Raw genomic sequence first — 21,267 nt, 5'->3', positions numbered from 1 at the left:
AAATGAGGCAAAATGAAATGTGAAAATAAAAATAATTAAATAACAAAAAGTACAATTAATTCAAATTAAAAAAATGAAAATGAAACTAATTAAATAACACAAAGTACAATGACAAAATTAAGTAGAATGAAATAAAAAAATATAGTATAAAATGAAAAATTCACTAAAATTAAAATAAAGTACATTAAAACACAATAAAATAAACAGAACTATTAAACTAAATTTTAGTAAGACGTCAAAATAAAATAAAAAAACTTATTTATACTACATAAGTAAAGAAAAAGTTAAATCAAATAAACATCACTTGGCAAATATTTGAGAAATGATTAAACAGAAGGATGAATGATTCAAGTTCAATGAAATCAGCACAAACTCATGTGATTTTCTGTCAAAGTTCGGTCAAATCAACAGTGTTTTTATTTAAAATAACAGCAATTAATGCATCTCAGTCAGTCACAGTGTTCAGCAGCGCTCACATTAGATTAATTAACCCTAATAAACTCTCTACGTCCCACATATCATATCAATGCATCATGAATAACGCAGCAGCAGCAGATTTTCTTTGTCTTTATTTCTCCATTGTCTGAATCCTCCAGCCGTAGTGCAGGAGTAAATGACCTGTGTAGCACACAGACACGCTCTCCGAGGGTTGTTTTTCCTCCATTGTGCTCTTTTTGTAGTGAAGATAACCTGGCGTCAGTGAGCCACGGCACGCATCTGCAGGGGAATCGCTTCTTCAGCTGGATTTGGATTGGCTGAGAGGGAAAAGAGTATGCGATTTAATCAATAATAGTGAAACAACTGGTTTGATCCTGATCACGGTAATAATTTTCTATTAGTTATTGTATTTACTAACATGGACAATACATTCATTACTGTATTTATTCATCTTAAAGTGATAAAGTGCATCTATGCAGCTGTTATCGCAGATTATTAGACGGCTGTCTGGAATACCTGGATTCTGATTGGTCAATTGTGATATTTCAAGGTGTGTTATTCCCAAATAACAACCACTGCAACTAATAACACAGACTCCTCTGGTTAGATCATCATCTTGGCTGTCAGTGAATACGTCTATAGGCATATTTATATGTTTATCTGTCACGTCAACACGTATGAAGAATAAATGTCATACCTTTTTGCTGATTATTAGTGTTGAAGTCAGCCTGCCCTCTGTGTCCTTTCCTGAAGATTCCTGGTAAACACTTCAGGGGCCAAAACAAACTGCTTTTACTGCCAGCGCCGCTCTCTGGAACCGAGAAAGACCTCATTAAACGCTTTTCTTTCTCTCTTTCTTTCTTTCTAGGGGCTCAATTCATTATAACTCTCCAAATCATGTGACTCTGCCAGAGTTGTGACTAGGGATGCAACGATTATAGATTTTGGTTGTACGATTATAGTCGGAGGAATAATCACGGTTTCACTGTTATTGTGCATTCATTGATTTTAAAATGACTAGTTTCTAAAATCACATGAAAACTCCTTATATTGTAAAGTGTTATTTATTGCTGCTCAGTAACCAAATAATACTGTACAACACTAAATAATAATAATGAACATACAATAGTCTATTTCTCTTTGGACTTCAAAATAAGTGAAAAAAGTTTCTGAGATTTAAACAAGTAATAATCTTAAACTGAAAATAAATTGAAAAAATGAATAAATTAATAAATGAATAAACAAATAAATAAATAATACATAAATAATTCATTCATTCATTCATTTTCAGGTCAACTTAATCCCTTTATTAATCCTGTGTCGCCACAGCGGAATGAACCGCCAACTTATCCAGCACGTTTTTACGCAGCGCATGCCCTTCCAGCCGCAACCCATCTCTGGGAAACATAAACACATTAAAAAAAAATAAAAATAAGCAAACAATTAAATAAACAAACAAACAAACAAATAAATAAAAAAAATAATTGAATACATAAATAAATAACAAATAAACATTAAATAAACAAATAATAAATAAATAAATAAATAGACAAATAAATAAATAACAAACAAACCAATAAATAAATAATACTTAAATAAATAAATAAATAAATGAATAATAAACAAATAATAAATTAATTAATTAATAAACAAATAAATAAATAAATAAAAATGATAAATAATAAATAAACAAGCAAACAAATAAATAATGAAAAAATAATAAACAAATAAATAATTAACAAATAAAAAAAATGAATAAATAAATAAATAAACAAACAAATAAATAATGAATGAATAAATAATAAATAAATAATAAATAACTAAATAATAAATAAATTAATTGATTAATTAATAAACAAACAAATAAATAATAAATAAATAACAAATAAACAAATACATAAATAAATAATAAATTAATTAATAAATAATAAATAAATAAACATTGAATAAACAATTAATTAATTAATTAATTAACAAACAAATAAATAAATAATGAATAAATGAACAGACAAATAAATAAATGAATAAATAATTAAAAGACATAAATAATAAACAAATAATAAATGAATTAATTAATAAACAAACAAATAAATAAATAATAAATAAATACACAAATAAAAAATAAATAATAAATTAATTAATTAATAAACAAATAAATAAATATCAAATAATAAATAAATAAACAAACAGTATTTGTCAAATGTAAATCTATTAGAAGTATTTCTCTTTTAAAGGGAAAAAAAGCCATGCGCCTCTATTGGAAGCAAATTTTCCTGTGCAAAAGATGCAAAATGTGAACGGCCCTTAGTTAATAGCATCAGCCATAGTTAAACCTTGTGTGTGTGTGTGTGTTAATCTCATTGTACAAGCTCAGAACCTTAAACTAGTGCACAGTTGGCATAACTTTATTTACGCTGTGTTGAAAAGCGTCTACGATTAATTAACCTTGATGAATTAAATTGCGGTTAATAGTGAAATCGCTTAATCGTTGCATCCCTAGTTGTGACCTACATAGTAAACCAAAAATATCCCCATGATAAACAGAGGGCTCATTTACATCTGATATTATTCAATTCAAGTTCATTCATTCATTCATTTTCTTGTCGGCCTAGTCCCTTTATTAATGCCACAGCGGAATGAACCGCCAACTTATCCAGCACATGTTTTGCGCAACGGATGCCCTTCCAGCCACAACCCATTTCTGGAAAACATCCACACACTCTCATTCAAACTCACACGCTACAGACAATCTAGCCTACCCAATTCCCCTCTAGCGCATGTGTTTGGACTGTGGGGGAAACCGGAGCACCCGGAGGAAACCCACGCCAACACAGGGAGAACATGCAAACTCCACACAGAAACACTAACTGACCCAGCCGAGGCTCGAACCAGCGACCTTCTTGCTTTGAGGCGACAGCACTACCTAATGCGCCACTGCGCCACCTCATATTCTTTTTACTCTACAAATGATGAGCGTTTCTGCAGGTTTCACAAAGTCAAAATGAAGACTTTAAAGACATTTTTAAGACCATTATGAATGAAATTTAAGACTTATAATATATTTTCTATTATAACTAGTTTGTATTAGCCACATATTGTAAATAAACTGTCAAAACAAGCAAATCCTAGTTTTATGCGCATAATATAACATCTTTAAAAACATCTATAAAAACTGTAATAAACTAAATGTACACACAGCAGTCTGTCCAGGTCAGAGTCCTCAGCATATGTGAATACAGATAACTTTCAAACAAATATTACTGCAAGGATGATGATTAAATCATACTGATAACAGAGTTATAAATACAGTTTTATTAGGCGACGAAGTGGCGCAGTAGGTAGTGCTGTCACCTCACAGCAAGAGGGTCACTGGTTCGAGCCTCGGCTGGATCAGTTGGCATTTCTGTGTGGAGTTTGCATGTTCTCCCTGCATCCGAGTCGGTTTCCTCCAGGTGGTCTGGTTTCCCCCACAGTCTAAACACATGCGGTGCAGGTGAATTGGGTAGGCTAAATTGTCCGTAGTATATAAGAGTGTGTGTGGATGTTTCCCAGAGATGGGTTGCTGCTGCAAAGGCATCTGCAGTGCAAAAACCAAGGTAAAAACTTGCTGGATAAGTTGGCGGTTCATTCCGCTGTGGCAACCCCGGATTAATAAAAGGACTAAGCCGACAAGAAAATGAATGAATAAATGAATATAGCATATATGTTTTCATGGACGTAGAAAAAATAAGACATGTTTACAATTATTAAAGACAAAATCTCAGTAAATTTAACACTTTTTTAGGCCTAAATTTTTGTTTTAAAACTCTGAAGACCCGCAGACAGCCTGAATGAATGTGCAAATAAACCACAGTTCAGTTTTGTCATGAAGCAATGAATGCTGAATGTCTAACCTGCAGACATTGAGCTCCTGACAGCCCTGCAGGCGTTCAGTCGGATGTCCTGCAACAAATCCGGGCGCTTGCTGACGTAGCGCCCGGTCCATATGGCCTGCTGCGGGTGTCCGATAAACACCGATCGCAGCGATCGATCCAGAATCAGCAGTGAATCGCTGCTCTCCGATCGATCACCGGACGACTGAACGAGTCCCAGAAGAGCCGGCGGGAGCGCGTTTCTCCTCAGCCGCGCCCGCACGTCCTTCAGGATCTCCCGCAGACACACTTGATTAGTTTTATCACACACGTAATCCTGCGTGAAGATGAATATGACGAGCGAGCACGTCATCGCTCTCTTCTGTCCGCCGGTGTTTCTGCTGACGGTTTTACGGTTTAACGGCTTCTCTGGGGGTTTGGGCGAACTTTGAACACACCCTTCAGGATTGCACATGTTTGTTTGGGTTTTGATTTCGCCGTTGGTGCTAGCCACGCTGATGTCTCCGTTGTTAAACATATCAGCGATGAAGTCCTTTAAGACGGGGTCTCCATCAGGTCCGCTCGCAGCGCTGACTAAATGAACGTTACTTTTCCCACCGATTTGATGCAGAATCTCCTGGAATGGATCGTCATGGTCGATTTCCGCTGCCATTAGCTGTGAAACGTATTTAATGCTGATTGTTTACTATTAGACAAAGTTGTCGTTATTTATAAAACTTCATTTTACGCCGAAATCTCGCTGTGAAAGTGGGAGAGGGAGGAGGAACGTCTCCGGCTCTCACGCGTGGGCGGGTTTATTTGCACATGATTGACAGGCTCGCCTTGAAGGTGGAAACTGTTCGTTTCTTCTGATTGGCCTAGTATATGTGTAGGCGGGGCTTATTTACGCATGAATGACAAGCTGGCTGGTATGTATGAAGTAGTGTGCTTCTTCTAATTGGCCAAACCGAGGAATGGGCGGGACTTGTTGCGAATATACTTAATATAATTTTATTTTTAATCTGTATTATCTTTTTATTATATCAAAGTTCTTAATTGCTTTAAAGTTTTATTGTTGTAAGTGCTTAATTTAATTAAAATTATTTAATTAAATTATTTTAACATTCATTCATTCATTCATTCATTTTCTTTTAGGCTTAGTCCCTTTATTAATCCATAAAGCATATGTTTTTACGCAACGGATGTACTTCCAGCTGCAACCCATCTCTGGGAAATTATTTTACCATATAAATCCTAAATAAAAGGAGGACAATTGTATTATTATGGATCCTCTCAAAGATTTCTTCATTATTTTGAATGACAGCCTCAAAACAAAAGAGCCTTTTTATTTTGATGAGTTAGGATTGTTATAATTAAGCCATTACACTTACATTATTATGAGCTATTTTCTTTAAATTCACGTATATCCTTCATTAAAAGAGAATATAAAATGTTACGGCTATTAAAATCTCTATTAAAAGGCATTAAGCAGATGGTTGTTGTTTTTTTAATAAATAACCAGCTTTGTAATCAATGATAAACTGAAGTCCTGGGTAAACAGTGCTGCTGACCTTTAACCAGTCTGTCTGTTTGCAGTGAAAATGTTTGATCAGAATGACATACGATGATACAATCAGTGTGTGGTTATTGATACTGTAAATTTGCTGACATTTATTGTGACATCTAACAGTATCAAACCGTTCAGTGTTAACTATCAATATCAAATACATTACAAAATAATAATGTTTCGTTGTTTTAACACAGCTAAGTCAAATGCATGCTCAAATACAGTGCCAAGACAAAATGACCCATAAAAAAGCCACTAAATTATGCTTGCTTTGACCCACGTCGCGTAATAATAATACGCAAGTCTATATGTCCTGCATTTGATTCAGAAGTCAGACTTTTGTGTGTAATAGTAACTGCACCATTTAGCTGATTGATATATATACATATATATATATATATATATATATATATATATATATATATACATACATATATATCGCTTAAAGTGACATTTAAAGGCTTAACTAGGTTAATTAGGTTAACTAGGCAGGTTAGGGTAATTAGGCAAGTTATTGTAAAACGATGGTTTGTTCTGTAGGCTATCAAAAAAAATCTAGCTTAAAGAGCCCATATTATGGGTTTTTGAAAATTCCCCTCCATGTAGTGTGTAACACAGCTCTAAGTGAAGTGAAGTATCCAGCTAAGGCTTAAATCTGTAAGAATACAGTGTTTAAAACGGTTGATTCATCTATAAAAGAGTCGACTCATAGTGCTTCAAACGAGTCGCCTTGATACCGATTCATTAGGTGTTTCACCATGAAGTACGAACGAAACCAAGTTATTCACGTGCACGCGCAAACCCGGGAGATTTCAAACCTGAGGCCCCGCCCTCTGACGCAGAAACCCAGACACACACACACACCCACAAACACACGCACACAAACATGCCGGTCGATTGAAGTCACACTGCAGATGGACATTATCGATTCTCTACCCAGAGATGAAACCTCAGCATTATAACCAAGCAGTTGGAAACTTCTGGAAACTACATGCTACAAAGAATACTTCATCTGCGTTTGTTAAAGGAAGGATCAGTAAAGAGTTACTTACTAATGGACGTCAGGATGAGTTTCTTCCTCCATTTCTCAAGTGTAAGTACGTGCGATTAAAGTTGCCTAGTTGACTCTAGCTTGCAAATGTATTTAGTTGTGATTTGTTACTTGTAACCGAGTGTACTGCATCAGGTTAACTGGCTATATTCTCTTATCGCGTGCAAAGTCACGTTAAAAACGCGACGCGTGCTGTTTGTTTACGGAGCTTCGTGGTAGAGGTCTGCCCGCGATTGATTCGGAAATTTATTCCCGCGCCGCAGAAATCTGGCGCGGGGACAGCCGCGGGAATAAATTTCCGAATCAATCGCGGGAGCGGTCGGTAACAGGTTTAACTTGGGACGGGAGCGGGCTGTCTAGCAATATCGTGGATATTGCTATGCGAATGAGACAGAGCTTTGCCTGCCTGTGTGTCTGCTTGGCGCTTGTGTGTATGTGTTAGTGCGCGCGTATGAGAGAGAGAGAGAGAGAGAGCGAGCTCTGTCTGGCTGTCTCTGGACTGTATAGCTGGGTGATTTTCGGTTATGTTCTCCCCCGCTCTTTAGCGGGATCGGGCGCGGCAGGCAGAAAACGGGGTGGTTCGGGCACCGGGACAAGAAATTCTAAATATAAGCGGGAGCGGTCGGGTTCAGGCTAAAACCTGGCGGGTGCGGGCGGAAGCGGGAGCGTTGTCGTCCAGAGGTGTGTGTGTGTTTGTGTGTGTGTGTGGCAGCTAAAATCCACGCCTACACTATGGAGCGCGTATGAACTGTGATTACTTTTATATTGCTGATTAGCTATTGGGCATTTCATTCTCTGACTGAAGGCAGTCGACCAATCGCAACAGACTGTCATCGGTCCAATCAGCGCAGATTAGCTTCGCGCCAAGGAGGGGTTTGGGAATAAATTAATCACTGGACGATTCATACAGGAGTCGCTGGGATAATTAGGTAAAAATAAATGCAGATTATAAGACCATGAAAGTGTTTTTTGACTTTGCATGCATATTAGACTGTTGTTGGAGACCCTTACAACCAAGATATGACCCTATTTCATGTATAATATGGGCTCTTTAAAGGGGCAAATAATATTTCTTTCTTGATCCCGAAAAGTAAGAGTTTGCTTGCCTGTGTATAAACAGGTGAAACACAGCTCTTCAGCTCATAAAAATAGAGCATTTTGAAATGCTGGTAATCATTGACATAGTAGAGCAGAAATAAATGACAAAGTTAGTTCTTAACCCAGACTCATTCTGATTATGTACCCATTTCAGAAAAAAAAGTATGTCCCATGAGCTACTTTTTTGCAGTTTTTGTTTTCGAGAATCCACCAGAGGCCGCTGTGTATGCTTGTTCAGATCTCAAATTTCTCTTGCGAGTGCCATTCACGCCTGCTATTTTCATGTAAAACCACCAGAGGCCGCTGTCGACTGACTGACTGACTGACTTACTGATCCCCCCACTCTCCCCCTTGCCTAAACCCAATCAATAAAAAGCACTGATTGACCTGCTTACCCACTTTCCTAAACCCAACCAATAGTGTTTTCAAAAGTAGAAAATGAAAAGCCCTCTCTGCAGCCTGATTTTACCATAATTTCAGAGTTAACCACATTCTCACCCTGTTATTTACTTCATCGTGATTTGCTCTGTTCTCAAGACCGCCACTGTACGTGTCGAGCTAGCAAACTGGTAACAGCGAGAAATCCATATGGAGGTAAGCAGTCAGCTGGTAAGCGTGAAAAGGAACGGCCTCACACCGCCCTGTAGCATTCATTTTAAAGATAAAATGTAGCCATACGTACTTCTGGCTACATAATTCGCGATCTCCAAAAATATAAATAGGGCTACGCTTTCAGAATGAACCTGTGTTGTTATTACTAGTACATTTACATGTATGCTACATCCAGAATTTTTTTATTGCACTTTTTACCTATAGTCCTAAAAGACTTATCTAACTAATATGTCAGCTTTACATCATTACACACTACACAACTAAACATATTAATACAATTAAATTAAATAAATACATTGAAAATATGATGTTAACCCTTTTCCCCTCATTGCAAATGTAAGATGTACAATTATTATCACAGTCAAACAATATATATATACAATAGAAATAAATAAATGACATTTTAGTGTTTTAAGCAGAAACTAAAAATATTTGGGGCGACACGGTGGCTCACTGGTTAGTCGCCTAACTGCAAGAAGGTTGCTGATTCAAGTCCCGGCAGACCCAGTTGGCGTTTCTGCGTACAGTCTGCATGTTCTCCCTGTGTTGGCGTGGTTTTCCTCTGGATGCTCCGGTTTCCCCCCCAGTCCAAACACATGCGCTATAGGGAATTGAACAAGCCAAATGGCCGTAGTGTATGTGTGTAAATGTGAATGTGTGTGGGTGTTTCCCAGTACTGGGCTGTGGCTGCATAAACATATGCTAGATAAGTTGCAGATTATTCTGCAGTAGTGACCCCTGAAAGTAGGACGGCACATGGTCGGACAGAAGTTTTCTGTATCAGGTCAGCAATTTTTTGGATTTCTTCACAGTTATCTTGATGGTCCCAGTGATGTTTGTTTGAAGGTGCTTGACAAACTGCAATGAAAATGATGTATGCATTACGGTTAAATACACAGTATTGTTTCTTAAGTTATCCCCAAAATAAAAACAAAAGTTTCTACAAATGATTACTGGGCAAATAATTCCAGCTCTATTTCCAATATTGGAAATTAATATACATATTTGAGTAAAAATGAGTGTATACAAATGATAATTAGGATAATACTATGAATCTTGCATATGTAAGTGATTGCTTGATAAATGTATTGTATTGTTTGCAAGTTAATGCTTCTAATTGCACAAAAAAGTGTCAAAGCTTACCTTTTCGATAATTGTAATGATATCGTCATTGCTCAGCTCAGCAAAAGACCTCATTTTGAAAGTTGCATAAGCCAGTGCGGTCATATCTAACAAAAAATAAATAAATCACATCAGCATAAATGATGAAACATACACAATAATGTGATCAAAATGAAGTGAACCACAAAAACTTCAGTGAACAGTTCAAGAGGTCATAAAGTTAGCTTACTTCTTGAAGTTGCTGTTTGAGGTGCAAAAGTTAATGCAGTTGATTGAGTGGTAGATGCTGGTGCAGCTGATGTAGATGTTAACAAGGATGCTGGTACAGTTGTTGTTGGAGCTGTAGATGTTGATGATGTTGGTACAGTTGTTGTTTGAGTTGTAGACATTGATGATGTTGTTAGTACAGTTGTTGTCTGAACTGTAGATGTTGATGATGTTGTTGGTACAGTTGTTGTCTGAACCATAGATGATGGCACAGTTGTTGTTTGAGCTGTAGATGTTGATGATGTTGTTGGTACAGTTGTTGTTTGAACTGTAGATGTTGGTACAATTGTTTGAGTTGTAGATGTTGGTACAGTTGTTGATTGAGTTGTAGATTTTTGTAAGATTGTGAATTGAGTTGTAGATGTTGATGTTGGTTCAGTTGTTGTCTGAACTGTAGATGTTGGTGCAGTTGTTGTTTGAGCTGTAGACAATGATAATGTTGTTGGTACAGTTGTTGTTTGAGTAGTAAATGTTGATGATGTTGTTGGTACAGTTGTTGTTTGAGCTGTAGACGTTGATGATGTTGTTGGTACAGTTGTTGTCTGAACTGTAGATGTTGGTGCAGTTGTTGTTTGAGCTGTAGACATTGATGATGTTGTTGGTACAGTTGTTGTTTGAGTAGTAAATGTTGATAATGTTGTTGGTACAGTTGTTGTCTTAACTGTAGATGTTGGCACATTTGTTGTTTGAGCTGTAGATGTTGATGGTGTTGTTGGTACAGTTGTTGTTTGAGCTGTAGACATTGATGATGTTGTTGGTACAGTTGTCTGAACTGTAGATGTTGGTACAGTTGTTGTTTGAGCTGTAGACAATGATGATGTTGTTGGTACAGTTGTTGTTTGAGTAGTAAATGTTGATGATGTTGTTGGTACAGTTGTTGTTTGAGCTGTAGACGTTGATGATGTTGTTGGTACAGTTGTTGTCTGAACTGTAGATGTTGGTGCAGTTGTTGTTTGAGCTGTAGACAATGATGATGTTGTTGGTACAGTTGTTGTTTGAGTAGTAAATGTTGATGATGTTGTTGGTACAGTTGTTGTCTTAACTGTAGATGTTGGCACATTTGTTGTTTGAGCTGTAGATGTTGATGGTGTTGTTGGTACAGTTGTTGTTTGAGCTGTAGACATTGATGATGTTGTTGGTACAGTTGTCTGAACTATAGATGTTGGTAGAGCTAATGTTTGAGTTATAGATGTTGATAATGTTGTTGGTACAGTTGTTGTCTGAACTGTAGATGTTGGTACAGATGTTGTTTGAGCTGTAGATGTTGATGATGTTGTTGTTTGAGCTGTAGATGTTGATGATGCTGTTGGTACAATTGTTGTCTGAACTATAGCTGTTGGTACAGATGTTGTTTGAGTTGTAGATGTTGATGGTGTTGTTGGTACAGTTGTTGTCTGAACTGTAGATGATGGTACAGTTGTTGTTTGAGCTGTAGATGTTGATGATGTTGTTGGTACAGTTGTTTGAGCTATAGATGTTGGTACAGATGTTGTTTGAGTTGTAGATGTTGATGATGTTGTTGGTACAGTTGTTGTCTGAACTGTAGATGTTGGTACAGTTGTTGTTTGAGCTGTAGATGTTGGTACAGTTGTTGTCTGAACTGTAGATGTTGGCACAGTTGTTGTTGGAGCTGTAGACGTTGATGATGTTGTTGGTACAGCTGTTGTCTGAACTGTAGATGTTGGTACAGTTGTTTTTTGTGTTGTAGATGTTGTTTGGGTTGTAGATGTTAATAAGGATGTGGGTTCAGTTGTTGTCTGAACTGTAGATGTTGGTACAGATGTTGTTTGTGTTGTAAATGTTGTTTGAGTTAAAGATGTCAATAGGGATGTTGGTACAATTGTTTGAGTTGTAGATGTTGATGTTGCTACAGTTGTTGATTGAGGGATAAATGTTGATGTTGGTTCAGTTATTGTCTGGACTATAGATGTTGGTAAATTTGTTGCTTGTGTTGTCGATGTTGATGTTGGTTCAGTTGTTGTCTGAAATGTAGATGTTGGTACAGTTGTTGACTGAGTTGTAGATGTTGATGGGGATGTAGGTACAACAGTTGATTCAGGTGAAGATGTTGATGTATATGTTCGTTCAATTATGGATTGTGTTGTAGATGTTAATAGGGACAATGGTACAGTTGTTGTTTGAGTCGTAGATGTTGATGTTGTTGGCACAGTTATTGTTGTCTGAACTGTAGTTGTTGGTACAGTTGTTGTTTGAGATGTAGATGTTGATGGGGATGTAGGTACAACAGTTGATTCAGGTGTAGATTTTGATGTATATGTTGGTACAGTTATTGATTGAGTAGTAGATGTTAATAGGGACCTTGGTACAGTTGTTGTTTGAGTTTTAGATGTTGATGTTGGCTCAGTTATTGTCTGAACTGTAGCAGGGGTTGTCGTTGATTCAATTGTAGATTGTTCTGTAGTTAATGTAGATGTTTCTGTAGGTGATGTAGATGTTGAAGTAGGGGTTGTTGGCGATTCGGTAGTGGATGTGTCTGTAGTTAATGTAGATGTTAAAACAGGAATGGTTGTTAATTCAGTTATAGAAATGTCTGTAGTTGAAGTGGGCATTGTTGTTGATTCAGTTGTAGATGTGTCTGTAGTTGATATAGATGTTGAAGTAGGGGTTGTTCTAGATTCGGTTGTAGATGTTTCAGTAGGTGATGTAGATGTTGGAGTAGGGGTTGTTGGTGATTCAGTTGTAGATGTTTCTGTAGGTGATGTAGATGTTGGAGTAGGGGTTGTTGGTGATTCAGTTGTAGATGTTTCTGTAGTTGATGCTGATGTTGAAGTAGGGGTTGTTGTTGATTCGGTTGTAGTTGTTTCTGTAGTTGATGTAGATGTTGGAGTAGGGGTTGTTGGTGATTCAGTTGTAGATGTTTCTGTAGGTGATGTAGATGTTGAAGTAGGGGTTGTTGTTGATTCGGTTGTAGATGTTTCTGTAGTTGATGTAGATGTTGAAGTAGGGGTTGTTGGTGATTCGGTTGTAGTTGTTTCTGTAGTTGATGTAGATGTTGGAGTAGGGATTGTTGTTGATTCAGTTGTAGATGTTTCTGTAGGTGATGTAGATGTTGAAGTAGGGGTTGTTGGTGATTCAGTTGTAGTTGTTTCTGTAGGTGATGTAGATGTTGAAGTAGGGGTTGTTGTTGATTCGGTTGTAGATGTTTCTGTAGGTGATGTAGATGTTGAAGTAGGGGTTGTTGTTGATTCGGTTGTAGATGTTTCTGTAGGTGATGTAGATGTTGGAGTAGGGGTTGTTGGTGATTCGGTTGTAGATGTTTCTGTAGGTGATGTAGATGTTGGAGTAGGGGTTGTTGGTGATTCAGTTGTAGATGTTTCTGTAGGTGATGTAGATGTTGAAGTAGGGGTTGTTGTTGATTCAGTTGTAGATGTTTCTGTAGTTGATGTTGATGTTGAAGTAGGGGTTGTTGTTGATTCGGTTGTAGTTGTTTCTGTAGTTGATGTAGATGTTGGAGTAGGTGTTGTTGTTGATTCGGTTGTAGATGTTTCTGTAGTTGATGTAGATGTTGGAGTAGGGGTTGTTGTTGATTCGGTTGTAGATGTTTCTGTAGGTGATGTAGATGTTGAAGTAGGGGTTGTTGTTGATTCGGTTGTAGATGTTTCTGTAGGTGATGTAGATGTTGGAGTAGGGGTTGTTGGTGATTCGGTTGTAGATGTTTCTGTAGGTGATGTAGATGTTGGAGTAGGGGTTGTTGGTGATTCAGTTGTAGATGTTTCTGTAGGTGATGTAGATGTTGAAGTAGGGGTTGTTGTTGATTCAGTTGTAGATGTTTCTGTAGTTGATGTTGATGTTGAAGTAGGGGTTGTTGTTGATTCGGTTGTAGTTGTTTCTGTAGTTGATGTAGATGTTGGAGTAGGTGTTGTTGTTGATTCGGTTGTAGATGTTTCTGTAGTTGATGTAGATGTTGGAGTAGGGGTTGTTGTTGATTCGGTTGTAGATGTTTCTGTAGTTGATGTAGATGTTGGAGTAGGGGTTGTTGGTGATTCAGTTGTAGATGTTTCTGTAGTTGATGTAGATGTTGAAGTAGGGGTTGTTGTTGATTCAGTTGTAGATGTTTCTGTAGGTGATGTAGATGTTGAAGTAGGGGTTGTTGGTGATTCAGTTGTAGATGTTTCTGTAGTTGATGTAGATGTTGGAGTAGGGATTGTTGTTGATTCAGTTGTAGATGTTTCTGTAGGTGATGTAGATGTTGAAGTAGGGGTTGTTGGTGATTCAGTTGTAGATGTTTCTGTTGGTGATGTAGATGTTGAAGAAGAGATTGTTGTTGATTCAGTTGTAGATGTTTCTGTAGTTGATGTAGATGTTGGAGTAGGGGTTGTTGTTGATTCGGTTGTAGATGTTTCTGTAGGTGATGTAGATGTTGGAGTAGGGGTTGTTGGTGATTCAGTTGTAGATGTTTCTGTAGGTAATGTAGATGTTGAAGTAGGGGTTGTTGTTGATTCGGTTGTAGATGTTTCTGTAGGTGATGTAGATGTTGAAGTAGGGGTTGTTGTTGATTCAGTTGTAGATGTTTCTGTAGGTGATGTAGATGTTGAAGTAGGGGTTGTTGTTGATTCGGTTGTAGATGTTTCTGTAGGTGATGTAGATGTTGAAGTAGGGGTTGTTGGTGATTCAGTTGTAGATGTTTCTGTAGGTGATGTAGATGTTGAAGTAGGGGTTGTTGTTGATTCGGTTGTAGATGTTTCTGTAGGTGATGTAGATGTTGAAGTAGGGGTTGTTGTTGATTCGGTTGTAGATGTTTCTGTAGGTGATGTAGATGTTGGAGTAGGGGTTGTTGGTGATTCAGTTGTAGATGTTTCTGTAGGTGATGTAGATGTTGAAGTAGGGGTTGTTGTTGATTCAGTTGTAGATGTTTCTGTAGTTGATGTAGATGTTGAAGTAGGGGTTGTTGTTGATTCGGTTGTAGATGTTTCTGTAGGTGTTGTAGATGTTGAAGTAGGGGTTGTTGGTGATTCAGTTGTAGATGTTTCTGTAGTTGATGTAGATGTTGAAGTAGGTGTTGTTGTTGATTCGGTTGTAGATGTTTCTGTAGTTGATGTAGATGTTGGAGTAGGTGTTGTTGTTGATTCGGTTGTAGATGTTTCTGTAGTTGATGTAGATGTTGGAGTAGGGGTTGTTGTTGATTCGGTTGTAGATGTTTCTGTAGTTGATGTAGATGTTGGAGTAGGGGTTGTTGGTGATTCAGTTGTAGATGTTTCTGTAGTTGATGTAGATGTTGAAGTAGGGGTTGTTGGTGATTCAGTTGTAGTTGTTTCTGTAGGTGATGTAGATGTTGAAGTAGGGGTTGTTGTTGATTCGGTTGTAGATGTTTCTGTAGGTGATGTAGATGTTGGAGTAGGGGTTGTTGTTGATTCAGTTGTAGATGTTTCTGTAGGTGATGTAGATGTTGAAGAAGAGATTGTTGTTGATTCAGTTGTAGATGTTTCTGTAGTTGATGTAGATGTTGGAGTAGGGGTTGTTGTTGATTCGGTTGTAGATGTTTCTGTAGTTGATGTAGATGTTGGAGTAGGGGTTGTTGTTGATTCGGTTGTAGATGTTTCTGTAGGTGATGTAGATGTTGGAGTAGGGGTTGTTGTTGATTCAGTTGTAGATGTTTCTGTAGTTGATGTAGATGTTGGAGTAGGGGTTGTTGTTGATTCGGTTGTAGATGTTTCTGTAGGTGATGTAGATGTTGGAGTAGGGGTTGTTGTTGACTCGGTTGTAGATGTTTCTGTAGGTGATGTAGATGTTGGAGTAGGGGTTGTTGTTGATTCAGTTGTAGATGTTTCTGTAGTTGATGTAGATGTTGGAGTAGGGGTTGTTGTTGATTCAGTTGTAGATGTTTCTGTAGTTGATGTAGATGTTGGAGTAGGGGTTGTTGTTGATTCGGTTGTAGATGTTTCTGTAGGTGATGTAGATGTTGAAGTAGGGGTTGTTGTTGATTCAGTTGTAGATGTTTCTGTTGGTGATGTAGATGTTGAAGTAGGGGTTGTTGTTGATTCAGTTGTAGATGTTTCTGTAGGTGATGTAGATGTTGAAGAAGAGATTGTTGTTGATTCAGTTGTAGATGTTTCTGTAGTTGATGTAGATGTTGGAGTAGGGGTTGTTGTTGATTCGGTTGTAGATGTTTCTGTAGGTGATGTAGATGTTGGAGTAGGGGTCGTTGGTGATTCAGTTGTAGATGTTTCTGTAGGTGATGTAGATGTTGAAGAAGAGATTGTTGTTGATTCAGTTGTAGATGTTTCTGTAGTTGATGTAGATGTTGGAGTAGGGGTTGTTGGTGATTCAGTTGTAGATGTTTCTGTAGGTGATGTAGATGTTGGAGTAGGGGTTGTTGTTGATTCGGTTGTAGATGTTTCTGTAGTTGATGTAGATGTTGAAGTAGGGGGTTGTTGGTGATTCAGTTGTAGTTGTTTCTGTAGGTGATGTAGATGTTGAAGTAGGGGTTGTTGTTGATTCAGTTGTAGATGTTTCTGTAGGTGATGTAGATGTTGAAGAAGAGATTGTTGTTGATTCAGTTGTAGATGCTTCTGTAGTTGATGTAGATGTTGGAGTAGGGGTTGTTGTTGATTCGGTTGTAGATGTTTCTGTAGGTGATGTAGATGTTGGAGTAGGGGTTGTTGGTGATTCAGTTGTAGATGTTTCTGTAGGTGATGTAGATGTTGAAGTAGGGGTTGTTGTTGATTCGGTTGTAGATGTTTCTGTAGGTGATGTAGATGTTGAAGTAGGGGTTGTTGTTGATTCAGTTGTAGATGTTTCTGTAGTTGATGTAGATGTTGGAGTAGGGGTTGTTGGTGATTCAGTTGTAGATGTTTCTGTAGTTGATGTAGATGTTAGAGTAGGGGTTGTTGGTGATTCAGTTGTAGATGTTTCTGTAGGTGATGTAGATGTTAGAGTAGGGGTTGTTGGTGATTCAGTTGTAGATGTTTCTGTAGTTGATGTAGATGTTAGAGTAGGGGTTGTTGTAGTTGATGTAGATGTTAGAGTAGGGGTTGTTGGTGATTCAGTTGTAGATGTTTCTGTAGGTGATGTAGATGTTGAAGTAGGGGTTGTTGTTGATTCAGTTGTAGATGTTTCTGTAGTTGATGTAGATGTTGAAGTAGGGGTTGTTGTTGATTCGGTTGTAGATGTTTCTGTAGGTGTTGTAGATGTTGAAGTAGGGGTTGTTGGTGATTCAGTTGTAGATGTTTCTGTAGTTGATGTAGATGTTGAAGTAGGTGTTGTTGTTGATTCGGTTGTAGATGTTTCTGTAGTTGATGTAGATGTTGGAGTAGGGGTTGTTGTTGATTCGGTTGTAGATGTTTCTGTAGTTGATGTAGATGTTGGAGTAGGGGTTGTTGGTGATTCAGTTGTAGATGTTTCTGTAGTTGATGTAGATGTTGAAGTAGGAGTTGTTGTTGATTCAGTTGTAGATGTTTCTGTAGGTGATGTAGATGTTGAAGTAGGGGTTGTTGGTGATTCAGTTGTAGTTGTTTCTGTAGGTGATGTAGATGTTGAAGTAGGGGTTGTTGTTGATTCGGTTGTAGATGTTTCTGTAGGTGATGTAGATGTTGGAGTAGGGGTTGTTGTTGATTCAGTTGTAGATGTTTCTGTAGGTGATGTAGATGTTGAAGAAGAGATTGTTGTTGATTCAGTTGTAGATGTTTCTGTAGTTGATGTAGATGTTGGAGTAGGGGTTGTTGTTGATTCGGTTGTAGATGTTTCTGTAGGTGATGTAGATGTTGGAGTAGGGGTTGTTGGTGATTCAGTTGTAGATGTTTCTGTAGTTGATGTAGATGTTGAAGTAGGGGTTGTTGTTGATTCGGTTGTAGATGTTTCTGTAGGTGATGTAGATGTTGGAGTAGGGGTTGTTGGTGATTCAGTTGTAGATGTTTCTGTAGTTGATGTTGATGTTGGAGTAGGGGTTGTTGGTGATTCAGTTGTAGATGTTTCTGTAGTTGATGTAGATGTTGGAGTAGGGGTTGTTGGTGATTCAGTTGTAGATGTTTCTGTAGTTGATGTTGATGTTGAAGTAGGGGTTGTTGGTGATTCGGTTGTAGTTGTTTCTGTAGTTGATGTAGATGTTGGAGTAGGGATTGTTGTTGATTCAGTTGTAGATGTTTCTGTAGGTGATGTAGATGTTGAAGTAGGGGTTGTTGTTGATTCGGTTGTAGATGTTTCTGTAGGTGATGTAGATGTTGGAGTAGGGGTTGTTGGTGATTCAGTTGTAGATGTTTCTGTAGGTGATGTAGATGTTGAAGAAGAGATTGTTGTTGATTCAGTTGTAGATGTTTCTGTAGTTGATGTAGATGTTGGAGTAGGGGTTGTTGTTGATTCGGTTGTAGATGTTTCTGTTGGTGATGTAGATGTTGAAGTAGGGGTTGTTGTTGATTCAGTTGTAGATGTTTCTGTTGGTGATGTAGATGTTGAAGTAGGGGTTGTTGTTGATTCAGTTGTAGTTGTTTCTGTAGGTGATGTAGATGTTGGAGTAGGGGTTGTTGGTGATTCAGTTGTAGATGTTTCTGTAGGTGATGTAGATGTTGAAGAAGAGATTGTTGTTGATTCAGTTGTAGATGTTTCTGTAGTTGATGTAGATGTTGGAGTAGGGGTTGTTGGTGATTCAGTTGTAGATGTTTCTGTAGGTGATGTAGATGTTGGAGTAGGGGTTGTTGTTGATTCGGTTGTAGATGTTTCTGTAGTTGATGTAGATGTAGAAGTAGGGGTTGTTGGTGATTCAGTTGTAGTTGTTTCTGTAGGTGATGTAGATGTTGAAGTAGGGGTTGTTGGTGATTCAGTTGTAGATGTTTCTGTAGTTGATGTAGATGTTGAAGTAGGGGTTGTTGGTGATTCAGTTGTAGATGTTTCTGTAGGTGATGTAGATGTTGAAGTAGGGGTTGTTGTTGATTCGGTTGTAGATGTTTCTGTAGTTGATGTAGATGTTGGAGTAGGGGTTTTTGTTGATTCGGTTGTAGATGTTTCTGTAGGTGATGTAGATGTTGGAGTAGGGGTTGTTGGTGATTCAGTTGTAGATGTTTCTGTAGGTGATGTAGATGTTGAAGTAGGGGTTGTTGGTGATTCAGTTGTAGATGTTTCTGTAGGTGATGTAGATGTTGAAGTAGGGGTTGTTGTAGATTTAGATGTTGTTGTTTCTGTAGTTAATGTAGATGTTTCTGTAGTTGATGTAGATGTTAAAGCAGGGGTTGTTGTAGGTTCAGATGTATATGTTTCACTAGTTAAAGTATATATTTCTGCAGGTGTTGTTGTCGATTCAGTTGTAGATGTATCTGTAGTTGATGTAGATGTTGAAACAGAGTTTGTTGTTGACTCAGTTGTAGATGTTCCTGTAGTTAATGCAGTTGTTGAGGCAGGGGTTATTGTTCGTTCGGTTGTAGATGTTTGTGTAGTTGATTCATCTGTTGAAGCAGGGGTTATTGTTGGTTCAGTTGTAGACTGTGCATCTGATGATGTAAAAAATTAGTTTAACAAAGAGCTTAAATTAAGAAATTAACAGAACAGGAAACAATACAAAATGTATATGAAATGTTACCTAAAATAATTTTTTGTAAGGGTTTCACATTAAACTGTTTCAGCATAAGTTACATGCATTGGTAAACACTGTAAACAGGATGTACATACTTTTAAATTTAAGTTGCAATCAAACGATACAACTTAAAATCAGGAACTTAATTGCCTTTAACCTTTAATAAACAGTCCAATTTCAGTGAAAGAATTAATAAATCATGTGCTAACCAGAAAAAATATATATATTTTGCAAAAAAGAGAACTTAATTATGAGTATTGCAAAGCAATAGTTTTGAGAATGTTAAAAATCTAGTGATGCACCGAAATGAAAATTCTGGGCCATAACCAAAAATTCTGGATGCATTTGGTGAAAAACAAAACTGAAAAATTATTTGTAATAATTATTTGTTTATTTAATAATTTTTTATTGTTTAATGAATACACTGAAATTCCTCCGGATTTCTTAAACCTTTTAATTATGTTATGCACTTTTGAAAGTGAAGTCTCCAAATGTCTTCCTATCATTTTTTGAGGAACATTGTTTTTCAACATTGCTTTATTTCAGCTAGAATAAAAGCAGCTTTCAATTTTTTATGAACCATTTTAAGGTCAATATTATTAGCCCCTTTAAGCTATATATTTTTCGATAGTTTACAGAACAAACCATCATCATACATTAACTTGCCTAATTACCCTAACCTGCCTAGTTACCCTAATTAACCTAGTTAAGCCTTTAAATGTCACTTTAAGCTGTATAGAAGTGTCTTGAAGAATATCTAGTCAAATATTATTTACTGTCATCATGACAAAGAGAAAATAAATCAGTTATTAGAGATGAGTTATTAAAACCTTATATGTTTACAAATGTGTTTAAAAAGTCTCTCTGTTAAACAGAAATTGGGGAAAAAATAAACTGGGGGGCTAATAATTCAGACTTCAATTGTGTATATATAGCGCTTTTCTGGATATGCAATCATGAATTGTCTTCCATTCTCATCATATTTACTCAAATAATTATAGACGTCTTACCTGTTATCGTTGATCTGCTGATCAGTAAAGCCAATCCAACATATAAAATCAATCGAAGCATCCTCCAGGAGTATTGCTTCTAAGCGTAATGCAAGAAAAATTACCCTTGGGAAGCAACCGAACATGAGTATTACTCTATCACTTAGTAATGAAACATTCTCTTATGCTTAGATTTGACAGCTGACAGATCCTTAAACCCCACCCACCATATTTTATACTAACATAACAGGTTCTCGGAATTTCTATAGAATTTGTTGAGATTTTTGCAGTAAAAACTACAATTATAGTTTAAGTTTGAAAAAGAAAATGCAAGCACTAAAATAGATTTATCCAGCAACTTAAATTATAAGTTTTGAGTTTATTATTAAAGCCATTAGCAGTAGCATATTATTAAGTAGCCATTATCACTATTTTAGGTATAAACAGTTTCACTTTCAGACTGCATTGTTGTGTCAATATACAATGCCACAGTTCCTGCTAATTACAGTAGCTATAACCAACCACACCTGTACGATAAGGATCAAAAGTGTCAACATTGATATTAGGAGATTTAGATTTTAAGATTTAGTTAAAACAATTAATTAAAATTAAGTTTCCTAACATGTTTATATTCACAATACCAATATTTCAACTTCAGAAGAGATAAGAAATCAATATTAGTGCACTGTAGCTGTGATTTTAAGACAAACGATTACATATATCATCGTGTTTTTGAGTGATTTAATCGTTTT

General features: G+C 37.0%; 2 protein-coding genes across 2 annotated transcripts; both read right to left on the bottom strand.

Annotated features, from left to right (window-relative positions):
• Positions 1 to 381: 381 nt before the first annotated feature.
• Positions 382 to 5,084, bottom strand: LOC562053 (uncharacterized). Its single transcript, NM_001386817.1, is given in 3 exon segments — positions 382 to 755; positions 1,136 to 1,249; positions 4,332 to 5,084. Coding segments are annotated over 3 exon segments (804 nt in total). The 5' UTR covers positions 4,963 to 5,084; the 3' UTR covers positions 382 to 696.
• A 3,698-nt stretch (positions 5,085 to 8,782) lies between these two features.
• Positions 8,783 to 20,730, bottom strand: LOC147838655 (uncharacterized). The gene is given in 5 exon segments (XM_087304674.2): positions 8,783 to 9,475; positions 9,761 to 9,846; positions 9,969 to 16,393; positions 16,395 to 19,443; positions 20,537 to 20,730. Coding segments are annotated over 5 exon segments (9,699 nt in total). The 5' UTR covers positions 20,598 to 20,730; the 3' UTR covers positions 8,783 to 9,397.
• Positions 20,731 to 21,267: the final 537 nt, after the last annotated feature.

This window comes from Danio rerio, chromosome 22 (genome assembly GCF_052040795.2).
Source record: "Danio rerio strain M-AB ecotype USA chromosome 22, GRCz13ab, whole genome shotgun sequence".
NCBI lineage: Eukaryota > Metazoa > Chordata > Actinopteri > Cypriniformes > Danionidae > Danio > Danio rerio.
The sequence above is the reverse complement of the archived record's forward strand: the minus strand, read 5'-3'. Positions and strand labels throughout refer to the sequence as shown.